The 20,812-nt window shown below is 56.1% G+C and overlaps 2 protein-coding genes across 2 annotated transcripts in view; both read right to left on the bottom strand.

Annotated features, from left to right (window-relative positions):
- Window positions 1-2,258: 2,258 nt before the first annotated feature.
- On the bottom strand, window positions 2,259-5,476 carry HSD3B7 (hydroxy-delta-5-steroid dehydrogenase, 3 beta- and steroid delta-isomerase 7). The gene is made up of 7 exons (XM_012660366.1): window positions 5,438-5,476; window positions 4,899-5,070; window positions 4,518-4,673; window positions 4,196-4,304; window positions 4,023-4,122; window positions 3,727-3,889; window positions 2,259-3,248 (listed from the first exon to the last, which is right to left on the bottom strand). The coding sequence occupies exons 2-7, from the start codon at window positions 5,062-5,064 to the stop codon at window positions 2,833-2,835; spliced, it is 1,110 nt and encodes a 369-aa protein (XP_012515820.1). The 5' UTR covers window positions 5,065-5,070; window positions 5,438-5,476; the 3' UTR covers window positions 2,259-2,832.
- A 627-nt stretch (window positions 5,477-6,103) lies between these two features.
- SETD1A (SET domain containing 1A) overlaps window positions 6,104-20,812 on the bottom strand; it is a 20,727-nt gene continuing 6,018 nt past the window's right edge. The window contains exons 8-19 of the mRNA XM_012660164.1: window positions 20,250-20,810; window positions 19,588-19,764; window positions 19,384-19,471; window positions 18,505-18,662; window positions 18,287-18,374; window positions 16,157-16,498; window positions 9,848-10,897; window positions 9,306-9,478; window positions 9,113-9,223; window positions 8,790-8,909; window positions 7,009-7,146; window positions 6,104-6,925 (exon numbers count right to left, since the gene is read on the bottom strand). Coding sequence (XP_012515618.1) covers window positions 6,752-6,925; window positions 7,009-7,146; window positions 8,790-8,909; window positions 9,113-9,223; window positions 9,306-9,478; window positions 9,848-10,897; window positions 16,157-16,498; window positions 18,287-18,374; window positions 18,505-18,662; window positions 19,384-19,471; window positions 19,588-19,764; window positions 20,250-20,810 — 3,180 coding nt within the window. The 3' untranslated portion in view covers window positions 6,104-6,751. The remainder of the gene's footprint in view (window positions 6,926-7,008; window positions 7,147-8,789; window positions 8,910-9,112; window positions 9,224-9,305; window positions 9,479-9,847; window positions 10,898-16,156; window positions 16,499-18,286; window positions 18,375-18,504; window positions 18,663-19,383; window positions 19,472-19,587; window positions 19,765-20,249; window positions 20,811-20,812) is intronic.

Raw genomic sequence — 20,812 nt, 5'->3', positions numbered from 1 at the left:
ATTGCGCAACTGGAGCTTGCCGCCCTGCAAGGCCTCAGAGCCCCTGTGCGCACATGCCCAGACCCTTATCTTTCTCCGTCTCTGCCCGAGGATAGGCCTGAGCCCGCGAAAGCTGGTACACCGCAGTGTGCTGACACGCGCCAAGGCTGAGGAGGTCCCGTGAAGGTGGCCGCACCCAGGCGCACACACGCACACCATGCATGCTAACATTGTCGTGGCGCCTGTACAGGCCCGCACCCATTAGCACGGGAGTGCCTCCTGGAAGGGCTGTTTGCAGGGATGTTACTGATGAGGCGAGATGTCAAGGGCTGCCCCAGACAGATGGAAAACCAGGGCATTGCCCCTTCCTCACACACTCAGCCCAGACCTGGGGAAGGTCGATGTTGGTCCCCACTGCCCCATTGGATGCTCTGAGCTCTGCCTCAGGGAACTTGGGTTCGGGAACTGTTTATTTCGGATGTACTGGAATGGTCAGTGTGGCAGTGGCCACTCAGGGTGGGTGAGGTCCTGGGGCCCATCTCCTGGACACCTCTTCTGCCGAAACGTCAGCAATGGCTGCTCCCCACTCTGGGGGGGATTGAAGGTGGGGTACAGGCTCAGGTTCCTGATGGTGAGGAAAGGGCTAGCTCCTCCCCTGTTGTGTAGACAACATGGGCACGCGTTGCGGGTTTGTGTGTTTGGTGGCAGGTAGGAGGCGCATGGAAGAAATGACAATGTTAGAAGTCCCCCTCCATGGCCCAGGAGCATGTAGGTTGAACACATAAGTACTTGAATGTGCCCTGCCCTGGGGTGGGACATGCATGTGCTCAGGGTGAAGGGTCCTGCATCATGTGAAGTGCGTGTGTGTGTGTGTTTGTGTGTGTGTGAGGCCATACGGATGTGACCTCCCGGAACATAACACCCCTCTCACCCTCACCCCGGCCCAGACAGCCAACCAACCTCTCCCCTGCCTGGCTGTGTGGGTCCTGCCCACCTAGTCTGTGTGTGTGTCCGTGCGGCCACATGTATGTAAGCCCCAGGTCAGCTGTCCTGAGGTGGGGAGCCTGCCTGTCCATTCCCAGAATGCCCTGCTGCAGGACAGGAAGTCTGCCCTGGAGTCTGGCCGCAGCCCTCCTGCTCCAATCTCAGGCTTCTTTGGAGACATCAGAGTAGGCCCCAGTGCCCAACCCCCTTCTTCCTTCCTGCCGCCCAGACAGGACCCCCTTTTAGCCCAGGTGTTTCCGGAAGTCTCACAGCCTTGGGGCCACAAGAGAAGGGTGGAGCCGTGGCTGGAGTGCTGCTCCTACCTCCTCGAGTGGCCCACAGCTGCCCATCTCTGGGCCTCAGGTGGACCAGGGGATCCCCGAGGGTCTGCTGTGCCCCAACTTTCTACAAGTCCCACACGTCATACGATGTGTTTGCTTGTTGGCTGCTGTCTCTGTGTGTGTCCTGGAGTGTCGTCTGGAGGCTGGTGTCTTTTGCATGCTCTCGGACAAATGTGTGCTGCCCACCCTCCACGCACCTACAACCATCAAGCCCAAGTGTGCCCTGTGGGTGGTCCCGGGCCTGGTCAGGGCTCAATGCTTCCCCTCCCTCTCTCTCCCTGTCCCTGCCTCTCAGCAAGCACACTGCGTGTCCACCCCATGTGCCCGTGGGTCGATGCACGCTCTTGCCACGCCTTGAGCGTGTACACATGATGTGTTCTATGCATTCACCCTGCCCCCCCAGCCTGCCCCGCAGAGGACAAGATGGGTGGCCCCCGGCTCCCTTCTCCCCCACCCACCCCCTGCCCGCTGTGCAGCCGTGTGCGTTGGCGTGTGTTTCTGTGTCGCTGGCGTGTCACGTGATGTAGCCGTGTTTGCTGACATGAGCCCCTGCCCCCTTCTCTGTTTCTCCGTTGGTTTCTAGAGCTCTCTCCCCCAACTGCCCAGAGGGGACAGGACTTCTGGGGCCTGGCTGGGGGCCCAGAGCCAGGCCCCCCTCCTGTTAGTCCTCAGAGCCCCATTTCTCTCTATTGGTGACCAAGTTGCAAATGGATAAAACACAGGAAAATTCTGCCCCCCACCCCCAGCCCTGCATGTCCTGTCCCCAGAGCCCCCCACCCCCACCCCGGGCCGGGTCGGGCCCCGTGGGACGGGAGAAATAGCAACCAATCCAACAGCGGGCGTGCTGTGTGCTCACTTTCTTCTGTCCCCACATGGGACGGGCGCCGTGGGAGGGGGAGACACGTGGTGAGGGTGGGCGGGAGAGCTGGACAGACACATGGACACAGGCTTCGATAAGGATTTTAATCCAGGGCTCGGCAGGGACAGCATTACTAGGGCGTCCTCAGCAGAGTGCTAATACCACCGCAGTAACTGGATTTGGGTGACGAAGTGAAAACATACAGATTTTCTCAGTTTTCACTGAAGGGAACTGAAAGATAAATGTCTGAAGTTGAAACGTTTTTTAAAATAATGGAAATATAACCCCCTAAGGAGGGACGAAGGTGGGAGTAGTCAGAGAGGCCTCCTCACTCCGAACCTAGCAGGAAACCTATAGAACCTCTGCCCACTTCCTGCTCAGAAGGCCAGAAGTGGGGAGGGAAGGGGATCAGGGGATCAGACCCCCGCCAACCAGCACTGGACCTGGGGCTCCTGTCCCCAAACCCTGCCCTAGACCTTGGAGGCGTCAGGACACAACACAGTGTCCCAAGGCTTGTGGATTTTAAGTGTGAGGGTTCCAGCACAGTGAGTCTGGCACCGGAGCCCTGCCGCCCACTCTCGAATGCAACCGTCCCTCTCCATCCAGGGTGTGAGGGCTCAGGGCCTGGGTGGATGCGCCATGATGGGCCTCCAGGCCCCACCTCCGCCATCACTGGGCTGAGCTCTCAAGGGCCTGCACCCAGCGAATGGTGCGGGTCCGGCTGTCCTCCCATGAGAACAGGGGCTCATAGCCAAAATGGCGCTGAGCCTTGTTGGTGCTGACGGTGAAGGTGGTGTTGGCCACTGCCAGCGTGTAGGGGTTCAGCAGGGGTGCGTAGAGCAGCAGTGGCCGCAGCAGCCACTGCAGCAAGGCGTTGAGGGTGGCCAGGAGCACCAGCAGCCAGTAAGGCAACAGCGGGCGGGCGCCTACCAGCCGCAGTCCACAGGGCCCCAGGAACTCCATGTTGAAGTCCTCGTAGCTCTTGTAGGGCGATTTGTCGTAGCAGAAGTACACCTGGCCACCCATTAATGCTGCCCACTGCTCCAGCTCCCGGGCCACCAGCACATGCATCCAGGCCACATTGCCTGCGGTGGGGGAAGTGACGTGGACAAGCCCCTGAGTACCCTCGGGATCGTGTAGGTGCTGCTCTCCTGGGCCCGCCCAGGCACAAGCCACCGTTATGTGGATGCTGCCCACATCTTCACGACAGCCTGGTAAAGGCTGCTTTTTCCCTAGCCCTTGTAGCCACTTGCTCTCCTGGGCCAGTCTATATACATGCCACTCCTTCTTCTAGTGTTGTATAGACACTGCCCCTCTCCTCTTCTGGGGAACTGCTGCTCCCATAGCTGCAATCCTCTTCTTAGCCTGTGACACACTTTTTATGTCGGCCTTCCCAACTTGCGTGGATAGATACTGTTTCTTCTGCTGCCCATGCATGCAGACAACATCCACATAATCATAGTGTACCTTGGTGACTTTTTTCTGCCCCTCCCAGAGCCATGTGGGTCCCGCCTATGCCCAGAGCAGCACCAACAGCCTCCCACTGCCTAGTCCAGTCCTCACCCACATAGACCCGGCCATGCTCCACAGAGGTTGGGATGGCCCGGAAGAGCCGACCCCCCAGGCGCAGGCCCTGGTGGTAGAAGTCCCTCATGATCTGGTGGCCTTCACCGTAGATGCCCGTGGGACGCAGGGCACATGTCACTAGGGGCAGCCCCCCGCGGACCTGGTGGCAAAAGGCAGGCACTGCTAAGACCTAGGGCTCAGGGGCTTGCCTGTGCCCCAGCCCTCCTCAGGCTGAAGACAGAGGGACAGCGTCCAGGCAGAGCGCCGTCTCTGCCTCATCTCCCCGGGCTCACCTTCCTCCCATTGGCCTCCAGGACCAGCCGCTCAGCCAGGGCCTTACTGCAAGGATAGGGGTGCTTGTGCACTGCTTCATACGGGGTGTCCTCGTTGCCCCTAGAAGGGGGAGAGGGAAGACTCAGTGCTGAGGGGAAATAACCCTTAAAGTATTGAGGGGACCTCAGCTCACCTGTAGAAGGGGTGGCCTTTGATGTTAGGCCCCACAACTTCCATGCTGCTCGTGTACACCAGGAACTGTGTCCCAGTCTGCACACAAGCCTCGATCACGTTCTGCGTGCCTGGCGGAGGAGGGGGACATAGTCAAGCTGAGACTTCCCTCCTCTCTGCGTCTTTCCCATTCCATCCCAGCTCCAGGGAAAACCACAACGGGGCGGGTGAGAGTGGGGCCAGGGCTGTTGGCAGGACTGGTTGTCACAGGAGAATCACAGAGTTCAAGGCCAAAGGGGTGAGGGTGTTACATGCATGATTAGAACAGACCGTGAGCACCTTACCCTGCACGTTGACCTCGTGGATGGTCTTGGGACTGGCCCTCCCGAACACATCCACCAGCCCAGCTATGTGGATGACCACATGGGCTCCGTCCATAGCTGCTGCCACTTCGTGGGCCTGGGTCACATCCCCCTGGATGGCAGTCACCTGCACAGGCCCTGGTGGGGCATGGAGGCGGCCACGGCAATGTCAGCTCCGGCCATCAGCCAGCGGCTGCATTCAGCCTGTGCCCTTGGGAGCCTCATGTTCCCAGTGTGACTCACCCATCCCACTCACGAGGACTGGGGAACAGAAACAGGCATCATCCTTTCCACCACAGGGGTGGGGATCCTGCCTTGGGAGGGGCTGGGGAAGAGTCCATTCGCGCCTCTCCCCACAATCACCTGTCTTCAGTTCCTCCAGCCAGGGGCCCAGGTGTAGGTCAAAGATTCGCAGCTCACGGAGCCGGGGCTCCTGCTGCAGCAGCATTCGCACCACATGCTCCCCCAGGAAGCCACAGCCACCTGTGACCAGGTATACCAGCTTCTGGGCCTGTGCAGAGTTGGCCATGCCCAGCTGGGGGGAGAGAACTTGGCTCACCTGAGTTGCCTGCTGCCCTCTGCCCAGCCACCTGTTACTCCTGGAGGGCGTATGGGAGCACAGTGATGAAAGAGGGGGCAGGGGGCAAAGCTGGTCCTGGAGGCAGCAGCTGTGGGTGCAGCAGCCAGGCCACCTGCCACCTGACCCTGCCAACTGTTGAGTTACTCAGACAGGTAAGGGCTTGGGGTGCAGGAAGGGGTCAGGGCTTGAGGCGGTTGGGGAGAAGTTTTGGGGCAAAAAAGCAGAGAGGGGAGGCAGGGGGTGGGGAGGAAGGGCTTGGGAAGGTGGGAAGGGCTGGGACTGAGGGAAGGGCTGCCTGGGCCCTGGCAGCACCTCTGCCTACCTGCAGCCACTATCCCAGGGCGCCTGGACAGGACAGCCACAGGAGGGGCTCTCTGCTTGTCTCCTGGCCTAGCTGGCCAATGCACCTTCCCCTTCCGCTTGTTCCTCCTCCTCCTCCCTCCTGGCCATTCCAGGAAAAGCCCAGCCTCCACCCCTGGCCCCCCACGCTTGCCACAGGGCGCCCCCTGGTGGCCACTCTGTGCTCCACAGGCATCTGGTTCCAGCCAAGGACTTGGGGAGAGGGAGGCCAGAACCTGCGGGGTGCGCCCTGAGGGGTTTGGGGGCTGCAGGATAGAGCTGGCAGGGTGACCTCATCCCCACTGCATGACCTCAGTCCTTCCCTCCTGCTGGATTTCCCAGGAGGCCAGAGGCCCAGCAGCAGCTGTGGTTCTGGGAAGGGAAGGGAAGGGAAGGGAGGCCTGACCTTGATGCGGCTCTGGCTGGCACTGGTGGGGGATTTCTGGCATTGCTGTCATGTCACCATAGCCTGTCAGGTGGTCCAAAGCAATGGCGCTGGATCTGAAGGTCCAGGCTCTTGCGTGAAGGCCCCTCTACCCACCCCAAACTTCACGCCACCCACTTTTCCCTCTCTTCATCTTGCCCCACCCTCTGTGTCCTCAACCCCCATTCCCACCCTGCCCTTCCCCCAAAGACACTGACCAAGCACTTTTGTACAATAAAGTTTAATCACAATTATAAAAATGTGGCGTTGGGTTTGCGCTATTAACATATATACAATCCAGCCCAACAGGGAGGGCCCACCCCCCACCATCCTGGCCTGGCTAGAGCCTCCCAATACCAGGGTGGGAGAGTGGCCCACAGGGTCTGGCAGGAACAGAAGATGAGGCAGGGTTCCAGGCACGGAGTCCCCAGGACTGGGGGCGCAGGGCCCCCCCCAGGGGGAGAACATGGCCACTGCCCCTAGAGACCCCTAAACTGGGGAGGGGTGCACGCAGGGCACAAGAGGAATTCCCCATTAACACAAAGCAAGAGGGCTGTGTAGCCCCCCAAGAACAGGATCTGTACAGGCCGGCACCCCAGGTTTCCACAGGAAACAGCTGCTGGCAGCTACAAAACATTTACAGCTTCTTCTCCGCAAAGAAAAAAAATTAGGGGGCGGTGGGTAAGGGTGACAGGGGAGGCAGAAGCTGCCTCAAGGGGCTGAGGCTCCCTGGCTGGGCTTGAGGTCCCCCAACCCCATACCTGGACATGAGGGCACGTGGGCCCTGCTGAACCCACTAAGGCTGGGGGGTGCTGGGAGCTCAGGGCACTGAGGGGGAATAAATAGGAGTGTGGGCGCCAGTCCTGCCCCACCTCAGTTAAGGGAGCCGCGGCAGCTCTCAGTGCCGCACAGACACGGGATTTTGTTGTCCTCCAGTGGGAACTTGTAGTCGTAGGTGATCTCCTCATCCACGCCGATGGGCTGCTTGGAGTAGATCACGATCTTCTTCTGTGACTCTATGGTGATCACCTTGGCATAGCAGTTGGGCTGCGGGAGGGAGGGAGGGCAGTGTAAGCGGTGGCCCAGCCCCTGGCCCCCCACCCCACCCTCTGGGCTGGATCCCAGCGCACCGTGCAGCAGTGGTTGATGAACCTTGCCAGGTTGCCACACTTGGTAGCATCGATGATGGTGTCGTGGTCCACCCGGAACAGGTAGCTGCTGCCAATGCCTTCCTGGACATAGCGCTTCTCCCGCATGTCGGCCACCATCTGGCAGATGAGATGCAATAGTCACAGATCTGCCCTGAGCCCACTTCCTGCCAGACCAGGCCTGCCCCCCAAACCCCTCTGGACAGCCTGCCCTATCACCCCAGAGGCCAGATCCAGCAGGCCTGGACCTGTAGTTCTGCCTCTGGCTGCCACTAGCCCAAGGCACTGACTCCTCCTTGACTTTGCTTCCTGGGGCTCTCCCCCTTCTGGCCACCCATGCTGATTAAGTCACCCATAGGAGGACTCCAGTGAAACTGGCACTGGTGCACTGGGCAGAAGAGCCACTGGCTCCTCCGAGAGCATCTGCCTGGTCTCTATGGGGCCCCCAGACTGCTGTGGGGCTGGGGCAGTTCCTGAAATGACAGTGGCCATTTCATGGACTGAACCTACCCATCTCTTCTCCTAGGACCCTCTCTCCAAATTAGGCACCCACTGGCTGCCACTGGCCAATGTAAATGACAGGTTGTCCGTGTTAGGGCCCAAACCCTTGTGCGAAAAGGAGCAACTCCTATTTCCCTAAAAATGGGACAATGAGCCCTCTACACTCTCTCCTTGGGTGATGTCACTCCCTTCCAGAGCTTTAACCACCAGCAAAGTGGTGGGGACTCCTCCCAAACTTCCACTTCCAGCCAAAATCCACCTCAGTGGAGCTGCTGGGCGTCACCCGCTAGATGTCCCTGGGGCACTGCAACCTCACATGTCTAGATTGGAACTCTTCTTGACCACGTGTTCCTAACTCCTCGTCCCATCGCACTGGGGCCCCGCCATACTCCTAATGGCAGTGCCCTGAGAAAGGGCCTCACATCCTCCCTTGCCCTACGACTCCAAAGCCAACTCACTGCCCGGCCCTGCCAACGACCTACCCTCACAGACTCCTCTGTCACCTCTACAGCCACTGCCTAGTCCAGGCCACCCTCACCTTGGCCTGGATCTCTGCAATAGCCCCTACACTGGTGTCAGACTAGACTAGCTCTTTCTTCACACCGCAGCCACGGGGTGCTTCTAACTCCCCAGTCCTCTTCTGCTGAAGCTTCCCCCTTTCCGCTTCTCCCACTACAGGCTCAAACGGATTCCTAAGCTCCCGAGCTCCGTGCAGTCCCCCCAAGTCCCCAGCTACACACTGCTGCCACTGGCCCTAGTTTTCTAACCAGCCATCCTGACCTCCTTGCCCTCAAATGACTACATGACCTCCGGGCTTCTGCACGTGCTGTCCCACAACCAGGAGCACACTTCCCCTCACCTGGGCCTGTGAGTTCATCTTCCAGCTCTTCCAGTTCATCTTTCAGCTCTTCCTTAACCGTCACCATCCCCAAGGGGTCTCCGGTCCCCTCAGTGTGTGCTCCCACCGGCCCCGCCTCCGCAAGCTCCCCTTTAATACCAAACACTATTCTTTGGCGTTGCTATGTGTCCAATGCCCGTCTCCCCCACTCCCTGGATCCTTAAGGGGAGAGACGGCATCAGTCTTGTGTCCTGCTGGGGCAGGACATCTGTTTACTAGGACTGGGAGGAGGCTGGTTTCACTGGCTACGTCTTGGAGCTGGGAGGGCATGTGAGGCTTTATCCAGAGGCCAAATGGCACTCAAGTGAGCATCCTACGCTGCTGTCAGATCAGAAGCCAGACTGGGGCTGGTGTGGGGCCTCACCTGGCGGATGTTCTGACCCACGTACTCGATGACCATCTCGTCAGCTGCGATGGGTTCCATGGCAAACAGACCCCACTCATGGATCCGGCTTCGGCCAAACCGGAGCTTCTTCTTCCGGAACTGGGGGACAGAAGGGACTGTACTGCTGGATGCCTCCCACGACCCAGCTCCTCACGGTTCCTACAGACCTCCCAGGGCAGAGGGTGTTCTGGCCACTTGCCCCCCACCTCTACTCCCGGGGGACCACACAAGCCTACATGGCAGCTCCCCTTGCTCCAGCCTTTTCGCCGAGCCTCCTACCCTTCCCAAGTCCCACCCCTCACCTTGAGCTGGTTTAGCTTTAGCAGATCACTATCCATGATGGCAGAGGTGCCGATGGCACTCAGTAGCCGCCGCTGCTCAGACCGGCGCTCGGAAAGCACACGGTTAGTCCCCTGTGAGAAGCAGGAGAAAGAAGTGAGTGACAGAAGTACGGGAAGAGGATGCAGTGGGCCAGGCATCAGGGCAGGGCCCTACCTGAGTGTCCACTCCTTCCAGCTGCCGGGCCGAGACAGGGCACACATCCAGGTACTTGTCCTTCTCCTTCTTACTGATGGGGTAGTAGCCTTCGCTGCGGGCTGAGCCTGTCTGGTGTTCTCGGGGCCCGTCCTGGGGCCGCCGCTTGCGTTTTGGAGTGCTCAGGTTGGTGAGTGCAGGGTGTTAAGGAAGAGAACAGGGTCTTCACTGGCCAGATCCCCAAGACCTGCTCCTCTCCATCCACCCCAGGCCAGCCCCAGGAAAGGGTGGCTGGCCTTCGCTGCCAAGCATGCTCAGTGCGCGACAGGAGTGAAGTCCCAGAAAAGCTTTGGGAGGCAGAAAAAGGCATGAGGCAGAGCGAGATGATGGCTCAGAACCAGAGGAGGTGCCCCGGCTGAGTGTGGCATAGCAAGCTGAACAGACAGGGAGGGAGACAGACAGACAGCAGGAGGGATCCGAGGACACTGCCTGGCTGCGTGACCCCAGGGAAGGCCGCCCCCACCCCCTGGGCCTGGGCAGGTGGCCTCTGCGGCTCAGGATATTCGTGTGATGGACCCAGTGGGTGTCATTGAGCCAGTCAGCCCCGCTTGTCTGCTGTAGCAGCCGCTCATACGTGAGCCGCAGATAGCTCATGTCTTCCAAGTCCAGGCCCGAGTTCCAAATGTCATACAGGATGGTCATCTGCTCAAACTCACTGCGGGGCTCAAAGTTGGGGGGTGGCGGGGGTGGGGGTGGGGGTGGAGGCCGCCGGCGGCGGGTGTGGGAGCGGAGGGTGCGCCGCCGACCAGCCCCTTCCCCATCGCTGCTACTGCTGCTGCTGCTCTCAGAGGACTCGGACTCCTCCTCTTCCTCTTCCTCCTCTTCCTCACCCTCCTCTTGCTGCTGCAGTTGCTGCTGCTGCTTTGGCTCCTCCGCCTCAGCCACCACCACCTCAGGGGCCTCCAGGACCTCATCCGCTGGGGAGCTGAAGAGAGCTGCAGGGGCAGGGACCGGCTCCGGGGGCCGAGGGGCTGGTGTGGAGGGCGTGGGCTTAATGGCCAGGGCATAGTTATGCTCCAGAAGGATGTGACAGAGCTGGGGGCTGGGGCGGTCCGCCTCGTCCGAGGTCTCTGTGGCCTCTGAGTCGTCAACAGTAGGCAGGGTAGCCAGACCACGGCGAGCTGGAGTCAGGGCCAGGTCGGCCAGTACTGCCAGGTCTACTTCTGTCCCTAGCTCAGCCTCTTCTTCCTCGGTGGCGCGGCCTCGGCCTCCAGCACGACTCCGACCTCCTCGGGGCACCTCCTCGGGCCAGCTCTTGACTAGGGACGCATGGTCCAGGGGCAGGTTGCGAATGGTCCGCTCCACGGGCCGGGGGACTTTGCGACAGACTGGGCCAGGAGACTTGGTCTGTGGTGGGGCAACTGGGGGAGGCTCTGGGGCTGGCACCTCCTCCACTGCAGAGAAGGAGACGGTTTTCCGGCGTTTCTTGGGTGGGGGCAGAAGAGGAATAGGAGAAGAGGGGCGCTCATCAGGGCGGGGGGTTGGGGCTGGGGGCCCAGCTGGTGGCTCTGCAGGAGGCTGGGGTGCACTGGGAGGTGGCTCCTCAGCGGGACCTGGGGAAGGAAGCACACAGGGAAAGGGATAGTCAGCATCCAGGCCGACATCATCAGACAGACTTGTTTATGGGCAGGAGACTTGAGGCTCAGCTGGGCTCTGGCCACGTCATTTCCACAGGCTATGTTCACTCTCTTCTCAGCTTCCGCCCAGGAAACTCAGACAGACATACAGACACTCCTGCCTCTCAGCCCCACAATGTCTTCAGCACTATGGGCTCCCTTGACAGGATGGGATTTCACACCTGCTCGTTCATCCATCCGACAAACATGCATCGAGCACCAACTATGTCAGATATGGGGAGAACACGCTGACCAAACAGACACCTTCAATGTCCTCACAGAGGTCACAGTCCAGTGGGAGACAACAACACAAAACAAACGCACAGCCCACACTGCAAAAAGTCGGGCTGGGGAGGTCTCCACGCACACCCTTGGATTCCAGCCTTTCTACCAAGACTGGCAGGGACAGACCGACATCCAACAACTAGGCACGAGGACCATGGCAATTTTTGACACAATGAGGACTCGGTTAGCCAGACTTCAACTAAAATATCCATTATTCAACTACAACCAATATTTAGTGAAGTGAAAAAGATACAATGTAAGAAGCCAAATCTTTGTACTAAAGTATTTTATAAAACTTTGCCTTCCTCCTCACCCTGCTAAACAGAACTGGGGACTTGCCCTAGTGGGGAGGGTGTGAGGAGGAAGTCTCCCCTAAGAAGCGGAGGTTTAAGCTGAGATCCAAAGGGTGAGGACTGAGCTGGGGAGGGGATATACTATCTTTGAGCAGGCAGTGCTGTGTCTCCCCAGCTCAACCCCTGGGACAGAGAGCACATCCTCCCTCCTCGTCCATGGGGAAAGCCTACCATGAGGCTTTTAGACCCAGCTCAATGCCATCTGTGAAGTTCTAACTGACCTCTTTATATGTGGGCAACATCTTTCAGAAGCACAGGCTGGAGGGCTCACGCCTGCCAGTCTTCATGTTGGCAGCAGCAGATTAATAGCTAGTATTTTGTGCCTAAACCAATCCAAGCCTTTTACATTTATTAACTCATTTAACTCTCACAAAAACTCTAAGAGGTGGGTCCTACATTAACCCTATCATACAGATAAAAAAACTGAGGCACAGACCTGCTCAAGGTGACACAGCAGATGACAGAACGAAGCCTGCACCCAGGCAGTGTGGGCTGAGTTTGTGCTCTGGAGGGCCTGTGGACTCAGTGGTTTCACATGTGGCTCTACACTCACAGAGCTAAAGGGCAACCAGCACCAGACCAGGCCCAAGCAGTGATCAGCCTGTGTCCACTGCCTCAAGAGATGTTCCCAACCTGCATCCCGAGCAAGGCCCTCGGCCTGCTGTCTCCTAGGCTCTGGGCACCATCTGGGGTCTCAGCTAGCAGTATCCACACTCGGAAGCTAGTGAGGCCCTCAGATGCTCACCCTCGGCCCTCCCATGGTGGGCAGCCTCCGCCATTGACCCATCCCCCCAGCCCACTGTGTCCCCTGGAAGCCTGGCTGCTAAGGAGAACAAATTCCCCTCCCTGCTCAGATTCCCCTCGGCTCCTGTCCTAGAGGAAACCTGCCCATCCCTTTCATTTAGCAGACAACCCTTGGGGTACCTGTCCAGTCAGTAATAACTCCCACCTTTCTCCAAGAACTGTTCTCCTGGTACCCTCAGACTCACAGGGGCAAGGCCCTACAAGCCAGTTTCTATTGCATGAGCTACCTCCTCTCCCCCAGGGCCATTAAGACTGACATCACTACCAGGATTACCTGAGCCAAGCCAGCCCAACCAGAAACTTCCCTGAGAATAATGACCTAATGTAAGAGTGGGTCTGTCTGTGGCCAGTCTTTGGGGTGGGTGTGGGTGGACACCCTCTGCTGGAATGGAGAAGCAGAGGAAGCCCATTTGCAGGAGGAGAGAAGAATGAACCCGGCTAGAAGACAGAAAAGAACCCGAGTCCAAAAGGCGTTCTGGTCCTTGTCTTTGGATTCTATCAGACAGGCCAGACCCTGTAAACAAATCCCCTTTTCTACTTAAACTGACTGAAACGGGTTCCTGTTACTAGGAACTCAATGAGCCTTCAGTAAGGCCCCACCTACCTGGAGCCATAGCCTGTCCTCTGGGCTGCACAGGCCTCTGTCCTTGGTAGCTTGGACTTCCCGGTCATGCCCTCTCATTCGCTTAAAACCAAGGGACCTGCCTAAATCTCCCTCTCCTCTCCCACCCCTGCCATTTACCCAGGGGGGTTTCACCATCCTGCCTGTTCACCTGGACTCTCATATGTTCAGTGACCCCCTCTGCTCACCCTCAGCTACCCTCCAGCAACCACACACCTGACCTTGTCAACCCTCAGAACAGCTCCACCTTGGAGATCCCCCCACCACTGCCCACTGTCTTTTCAGTTCACCTCACTGCACTTTTCAACTTCCCATCCCTCCATCTCCCTCAAACCCATCACCCCCTTCCTAAATCAGTTTTTTTCTCTACCCTGCCCAGACCCCAGGCCTGAACTTTGTCCCCTCCTGTCACAGCACCTTCTACATCCCCAAGTCCTCACCACCACCTCCACTCTGGGAACACAACCAGCAGCCTTTTCCCCTCCTCATTCCTAGGCCTCAGCTCCAGGAGGGCCGCCTCATTGCTGACAGCTTTCATCCTTACTCCCCACGGCTCCTGCCATAGTCCCCCTCACGCTCCTACTACACAGAGTGAAAAAAGAGCCTTCAGGGCACAGAATCTCGCATCACTTGTGGCTACACCTGCATCAGATCCAGAGTCCATCCCCTTCATCTCCCCAGGAATGCCACTCCGGCAAGGACCCCCTCCCAGTCCACCTACCTGCTCCCCCTCCCTCCAGTGCAGGAGCATGCCCAGGTTCACCTACTCAGAAAAGCTAAGCCCTCATCAACCCTGCATTCTCTTCTTGCTGTCTTTCCATTCCCAGCTGGGTAACCTTGAGCTTATTCCTGCATTTTACTAAGCCTTGAATTCCTCATCTGCAAAATAGCAATAATAGGGATATGGTGAGGACTGAATGAAAAAATGAATTCTCAGTGCGCTATGCTTATGTGTGCCTGTGCCTACTGTGAGCCCGGCACACAGTAAGTGGTCAATAGTATTATCAACCGTGATCCTGCAACTTCTCTCTCAGCAAGAGTAGCCTCCCCTTCCAGAAGACTATCTCTGTCATCTCCCCTCACTCTGTAACACACCATAACTTGGCTTCGGTCTGAACCACTCAACTGAAATTGATAAGGTCACCAGTGACCTCCTAACTGTCAAATCCAACAGACACTTTTCCTGTCTCACCACCTCTCCTGTGGCCTGATGACACAAGACCACTCCCTCCTTTACAAAACCTGAACATCCCTTGACGTTCAAAACTTACCACTCCCTGTATTCCTTCCCACCTTTTTGATCGCCCCTTTCCAGTGTCCTCCGGCTCCCCCTTGCCCACCCATCTCTCATAAGACTCAATGGCTCTGCCCCTTTTCTCTCATTCCATGCATCTGCCTAGGGTCTAGACGTGAATTCACATCTACACTTCTGCTACTCTCATTTCCAGCCTACTGTTTTTTCCAGACTTCAGATCTATTGATCCAACTGCCAGTGTTTCTACCTGGAGGTCCCAGAGGCATCTCAAACTCAACCCCACCTAAACTCAAGTTTTCTTCCTAATCCTGGTTCTCCTTTCCTGGTAGGCAGTTTAACCAAGTCATTTTATCTCTTGAATTTCTCTCAACTCTTCATCCCTACTCCCAACCCATTCCCCTGGCACCTCATTACAACCATCCTGCTTGGTTCATGCCCTTCTATCTTACCTGCGTCCCTTCAAAGCTCCCAATGTCACCCCATCTCCCTCCTCATGTCTTCCAAATCTCTCCTCCTCCTGCCACTATGGAATTTCTGAAATGCAAATATGGCCATGTCCCCCTCCTCCTTCCTGACCCACTGAGAATGAAAGAGTACTAAGACTGATGCCCTCTGACCTGCCTGTGGCTGCAGAGGCTCTTCTGCTACCCAGTAGACCCAGGAGAGGCTGCATAGTCATCTGAGGTATGAGAGCCTCGACTTCTCTTCTCATGGGGCCTGGACCTAAGCAGAGTGCACCAGCACTAGGAGGTCTTCCAGCCGTCACTGCCCATCTCAGACTACAGATTCTCCTTAATGTTCAAGCGAGAGATCCCTGGGAGGCCATCTTTGAAGCATATCTTAAAAACTCACTTATTTAATTCCACTGTAGAACACCCTAGTCCAAGTTACCACCAGTTTGCCTTACTCACTGCAAAAGCCTCTTTACTAGTCACCCTGCATCCACACTGGCCCCTTCCCAAGTTTTCCCTGTGCGGCATCTTTTCAAGACACAAATTGAATCGTGTTGTTCCTGATGGCTTCCTATTTAGATAAAGACCAAATTTCTAACACAAAATTTCTACCCATGCATGGCCCAGCCCTGACCTACCTCTCTAGTTTTAGCCACCCCAGCTCAGCTCCCCTTCACTCTCAACCCTCTAACCCTCAGGAGGGATAGCTTTCTTCCAGGTCTTCCAACCTGCTGTTTCCCCTGCCTTAGGGCCTTTGCACATGCTAATCCCTCCTTCCTGCTGCTTCACCTAGATTTCGGCCCTTTCCCTCAGCAGAGAAGACTTTCCCCTGCCCGCAGATGTGCTCAGGTTCTGAGTACCCTGTAGTTTTCCTTCCTGTGCTTATCATAGATTTTCTATGTATTTACGACTCAACTAAACTGTCTCTCCCTGTAGATAGTAAGTTTCATGAGGGTGAGAACAGGCGTGCTAGGCACACCATCATATCCCTCACACCTGTTTGGCTGTGGTGAGTACTCAATAAACATCTATTGCTCGAACGAGCAGTTCACTCAGCAGAATAAATGATATGTACGTGCTATCAAATAACTGAACGTAACAATCCACAAAGGAAAGACAGAACTAAGTTCTGAGTTAATGTTATTCTTATTTGTTTTCTACCTATCTGCCCACTTAATCACCTGAATGTATACCTACACATTAAACAATGGGCTTAAGAAAATTTAGTAGCAGGAATTTATTAAATTGGGGATTTTCTCCTTAACTTACTTGGGAGAAGACCACCCAGTTTTACTTTAGTAGCCAAAAACCCTGGTCTGGCTCTGTAACCCACTACAGCAGCGCAGTTTGGGTGTGTTAGGCCATAAACATGTCCGAGGGGGAGTGACAGGAGGTAGTGACTTTTTCTTTGTATGTACCACCTACCTGCAGGTCTTGTTGGAGACTTCTCCTGTTCGGGCAAGGGTGCAACTGGGGAGCCTGCAACCCTCTCTGGCTCGGGCTCTTCCACAGGCGCAGGCAGGGGCGCTGGGACTTCTCTGGGGGGTGGTGAGGCTGAGGGAATGGCTGCTGGCTGCTCCTCTTCCTCTTCATCTTCAGAGGATGACTCGGATGAAGAAGAGGACGAGGAAGACGAGGAGGACGAGGAGGAGGAAGATGAGGAGCTGGAGGAACTGCTGCTCTCAGATTCCGACGTGCTATCATTTTCACCATCTGAGTCAGCATACAGAGAACATTTGGAGGACAAATCGCTTTCCTCGTCCTCGCCTGGAAATCCAGAAGGGGCAATCAGGCGAGGCGGGCAGACCCTCACTTGGTCAAGCCACAGGTTCATTCACTGTGGATGTCAGGCTCTATGCTAGGTGCTGGCAAGTGCCAAGTATCAAGGGGTTGGATGAGCAAACCACCTGTTCGCAGTGTGACAAACGTCAGCACAAGGGGCTGGGAAGAAGGCGGAGGGAGGCCTGGACTCTGCCTGAAGGAGCACGTCAGGGAAGGCTCCCTGAGGAGATGCTGATACCGGGAAGGACAAGGAGGAGTCCACCATGCGGACGTGGGGACTAAGCAGGGATGTCAAAGGCAAGAGAAGATGGAGACCTGGACACTGGCAAGTAGTCTGCTCTGACTACCAAAGCTTTTCCCAAAGTGGGTCTTGTGGCCAGTCTGGACGAAGGACTGTGAAAAAGGATTCTGAGGCAAAATAAGCTTAAAAAACATTACATGCTCTATGCCTCTGAGAGATTGGTAACACACAGGAAGGGTCTAAGAAACCTAAGAAGTTCAGTCTTTGAGGAACATAATTGGGTAGACGAGAAGGTGGTGTGGCTGGGAAGGGGAACGGAGGATGGTGAGATGGAGCTCAACAGAGAAGCGGAGGCTAGATTATAAATGGCCTATGGTGTCAGGCTGAGGAGTCACCTTGTGGAAAACAGGGAGCCAATGAAGACTTTATGGAGGGAGGTGACAGGGTCAGGTGTGCATCTGAGAAAAGATAATTCTATCAGCAGTTTAGAAAATAGACTGGAATAGAGGGAGAAGGGTGGAAAAAGAGACAGGGAGATGAGTCAGGACTGCTGTGAGAATCTAAGTGAGAAAGGCAGCAGAGCAGGAACAAAAGGGGGCGCTGTGTTCAAGCAGCATTCGGGAGTTGAAACTGATGGGAACTGGTGATCAAGTGGATGTGGGGGGGGGGGGGCAGCCCTCATTCTTAGCAGACAGTCCTGCACCCTGCTCTACTGAAGAGAGGCCCCCAGATCACCACTCTCACCATCCTGGCCTCTGCTGCAACAGCGCCTCTTACAGGCACTTCTCGATCACCATGCAAGAAACAGTAAATCTACCCCACAGGACCTGCACTCTATTATTCCCCATCCCATTAACCTGTTTTATCTTCTTCAAAGCACAACTCTTTTTCTGAAGCAATACTGTATGTTCACTTGTTTGTCAAGTCTCCTCCTCCCCCAACCACCAGCTCTGCAAGAGCAGGAGCCACGTCTGTCTTGGCCACTGCCACATCCCAAATACCTAGAACAGTACCTGGCATAGAGATGGGGCTTGATATAGACTCTGAACAAATGAATCAAAAGACTAAACATGTACCCAAGACCTCAATGAATGTGGGGAAGCAAACAGGTGTCCAACTGAAGGACAGAGGAGTGGCTGGTGATGGCAGCTATGAGGAGGGGAAGGGGCGGCACAGCTTGGGGGCTGGGCCTTAAAGGAAGAGCAGTACCCTGAGGTGGAAAGGAAAGGGACACCTGCAGCAGGAGAAGGCATGCCCTACCCTGAGGGCTCGGGAAAACAAACAGGCTCTGCTGGGCTGTCCTCCGGGACAGCGGTGTTTCAGTAGAAGGGGAGCTGAAGGGAGAATTTTGAGTACTGGGGTTATTGTTTCCAAGGAGTCAAGGGTTCTAAAGGATGTGGCTAAAACAGTTGCTCTTGTGGAAGGCAAAAGTGCCCCCAACAGGAAAATTATGTGGGCTCAGCAAAGGGCTAGCCAGGTGGCCAAATCCCTTCTTCCCCAAACCAGAACTCTATTCAACTGTCTGTGCTCACCATCTGACGCCTCTGTCTCCTTCTTGGTGGTATCCACAGCTTCCTCTCGCTCTTCATCTTCCTCATCTTCCTCATCATCCTCCTCATCCTTAAGAAAAGGAACAAATGGGGACTAGCAGGAAAAGGATAACCGGTCTTCCACGAGGCACAGCTGTCTGGGCTCCAGCCCAAAGAGTAGCTGGCTATGGGGATGGGGCCCCAGTTCCCTGGCCACTCACCTTTTCTGAGGAGGACTCCTGGGATGCCTCCTCCCCTTCGCTGTCCAGAGCAAATGACTTGCGGTGCTTGCCCTGGGTCTTGCCTCGCTCTTCGTCTCGCTTTGGAGGCTTGGTCCCCGGGCGTCCTGGCTCTGCAGCCTCCTTCTCTCGCTCAGGGTCTAGCCAGGCAAATGGCAGTCAGGGCAATTTACTATCAACGATAAGTTACTGTCCCTGACCCCACGCAAGGAACGTTACAAGATACCACTGCTACTCACAAGCCTCATTTCATAAACAAGAACCTAAAGCTCAGCAGAGAAACACAACACCTCACCATTACCTAACATTTTATACAACTTTAAACACATCCCGCCTCTTTTACCTTTCATATTTTCTGGTTCGGGTGGAAGAGGAACAGACTTGTTATGCCTGGCCCAAGAAAAGACTGCTAAGGCTAACGGGTCTCCAGGGAAGCAGATCTGACTCAGTAACAAAGTTTCCCAGCCACGTAAGCTGTCAACCAACAGCTCAGACTTAGACAAAATGCGGGGAAGGTTGTAGGAGAGCATAAGCTTTGGATGGTAAACTTGGGGAGATGACTTAACCTCAAAATCCTGTGATTCTAGATATTGAAATTATTATTTCCATTTCACAGGTAGAAAAACCAAGACACAGAAAACTTCGAACAGTATGCTAGAGCAAGAACCACAACTGAAATGCAGGGATGACCCTATCTGATGCTCTCATGCCTCTCAGATTACTTTATATTAACCCCGTACCAGAATCTCTACTTGCCTTTTTCCTCAAGACACCCTGGCCCTTCCACTCTGCCTCTTGCTTCCTGTCAGAATCCATGCAGCCCAACTCCCTTCTCTTTCCACCTGACCTCCTCCCACTCACCATCTTCATCTTCCTCAGCTGGAGTAGAGGGCCGCGGCCTCTTTTCCTCACTGGCCTCTGAAATCTCCGATGGCTCTTTCCGCTTTACCTAGATGGGATGTGGAAAAAACAGAGCCAGTTTAGAACTCAAATACTCGTGGTTCCTGACCAAGGAAGGGGACCCCTTCCCCCTTTTCCCCACCCTGCTCAGCAAGACCACGGTACCTTGAACGAAGGCAGCCGCAGGGCCCCTCGCAGCCCTGACCCAAAGGCGAAAGCCTCGATGCCCGTGGTACCCCCGCTCTTGGCCCAGTCTACGAGGGACAGCAGGCCAGGTTCTTTGAGCTTTGTCTTCTCTTTATCCTCCTCCTTGGCTTGCTGTTTGGCTGCATTCTGGAATGGCTGCAGGCAGTAGGGGGACTGAGCCCCAGAGCCCAGAACCCAGGCATTCCCTCCTTCCTGAGAACTACTCCTAGACCCCAGGAATATAGAAAGGCATCTACTTGCTCCTCCATGTGACATATCTCTGTCACACCTATACCAGTCCCTGCACAGGCATTTTCTCAGAAGTCTACTCATTTATCCCACCAACCTTATGAAATAGCTACTATTATTTCCACTTCACAAATGGCAAAATGAAAAGACTGAAGCCCAATGAGATTTAAGGGCCTTGTCACCACAAGTAAGCCACGGAACCAGGACAAAGCTCTTTGGCCTCTCAGGCCTATGCGTGTCTGCTGCTCAGTGCTGCAAACTCCCCTGCCCAGCCAGGGCATTCCCTTGAGGACCCACACTCTCATTCCCCACTTGCCTCCATCATCTCTGTCCTCTGACCTGTGTGGCCTAGAGGAGCCCCAGGCCTCCCCAGCCCTAGGCCCTAGCCTCACCTTGGCCTTCTCTTCCTTGCTCTCCCACCACTGGTCAAAGGCTCCAAAGGCCACATTCTCCACCATCTTGCGGTTAAGGTCTCGCTGCATGATGCTCTTCATCTCTTGCACTAGGGTGGCCAGCACGCGTCCCACGGTGCCTGCTGATGGTAGGGCCTTGCCCTCTGCCAGCTCTGCTTCCTCCCTGGGAGGCAGCCGGGCCTCTTCTCCCAAGATTGAGGAGGAGGGCAGGGGCTCGGCTGCCATGGGCAAAGGCAGATGGTAGGCCTCCCGGGAGTATGCCCCTCGGCCTTCTTGCCCTTGCGTATACAGAGGATAGGGCAAGCCATATGCTGTTTCTTGGGGCGGCGGGAATGGGAGGAAGGCCTCCCCAAAGGCCCCACCAGGGGGACCAGCCGAGGCAGCAGTCAATCCCTTGCCCTGCCGCAGCTGGTGGAGCCGAGTTAACATCTGGGTCTGCATCTGGAAGGACATGGGCATCCCTCCCCACTGAGCCCCGAGTCGATCCATGAGCTCCAGGGAGTTCACAAAGTCATAGATGTGGGGCGGGGGTGGGGGAGGTG

This window comes from Propithecus coquereli, unplaced genomic scaffold (assembly GCF_000956105.1).
Source record: "Propithecus coquereli isolate 6110/MARCELLA unplaced genomic scaffold, Pcoq_1.0 Scaffold66, whole genome shotgun sequence".
NCBI classification, from domain to species: domain Eukaryota; kingdom Metazoa; phylum Chordata; class Mammalia; order Primates; family Indriidae; genus Propithecus; species Propithecus coquereli.
Note: the sequence above shows the minus strand (reverse complement) of the source record. Positions and strands in the feature narration are given on the sequence as shown.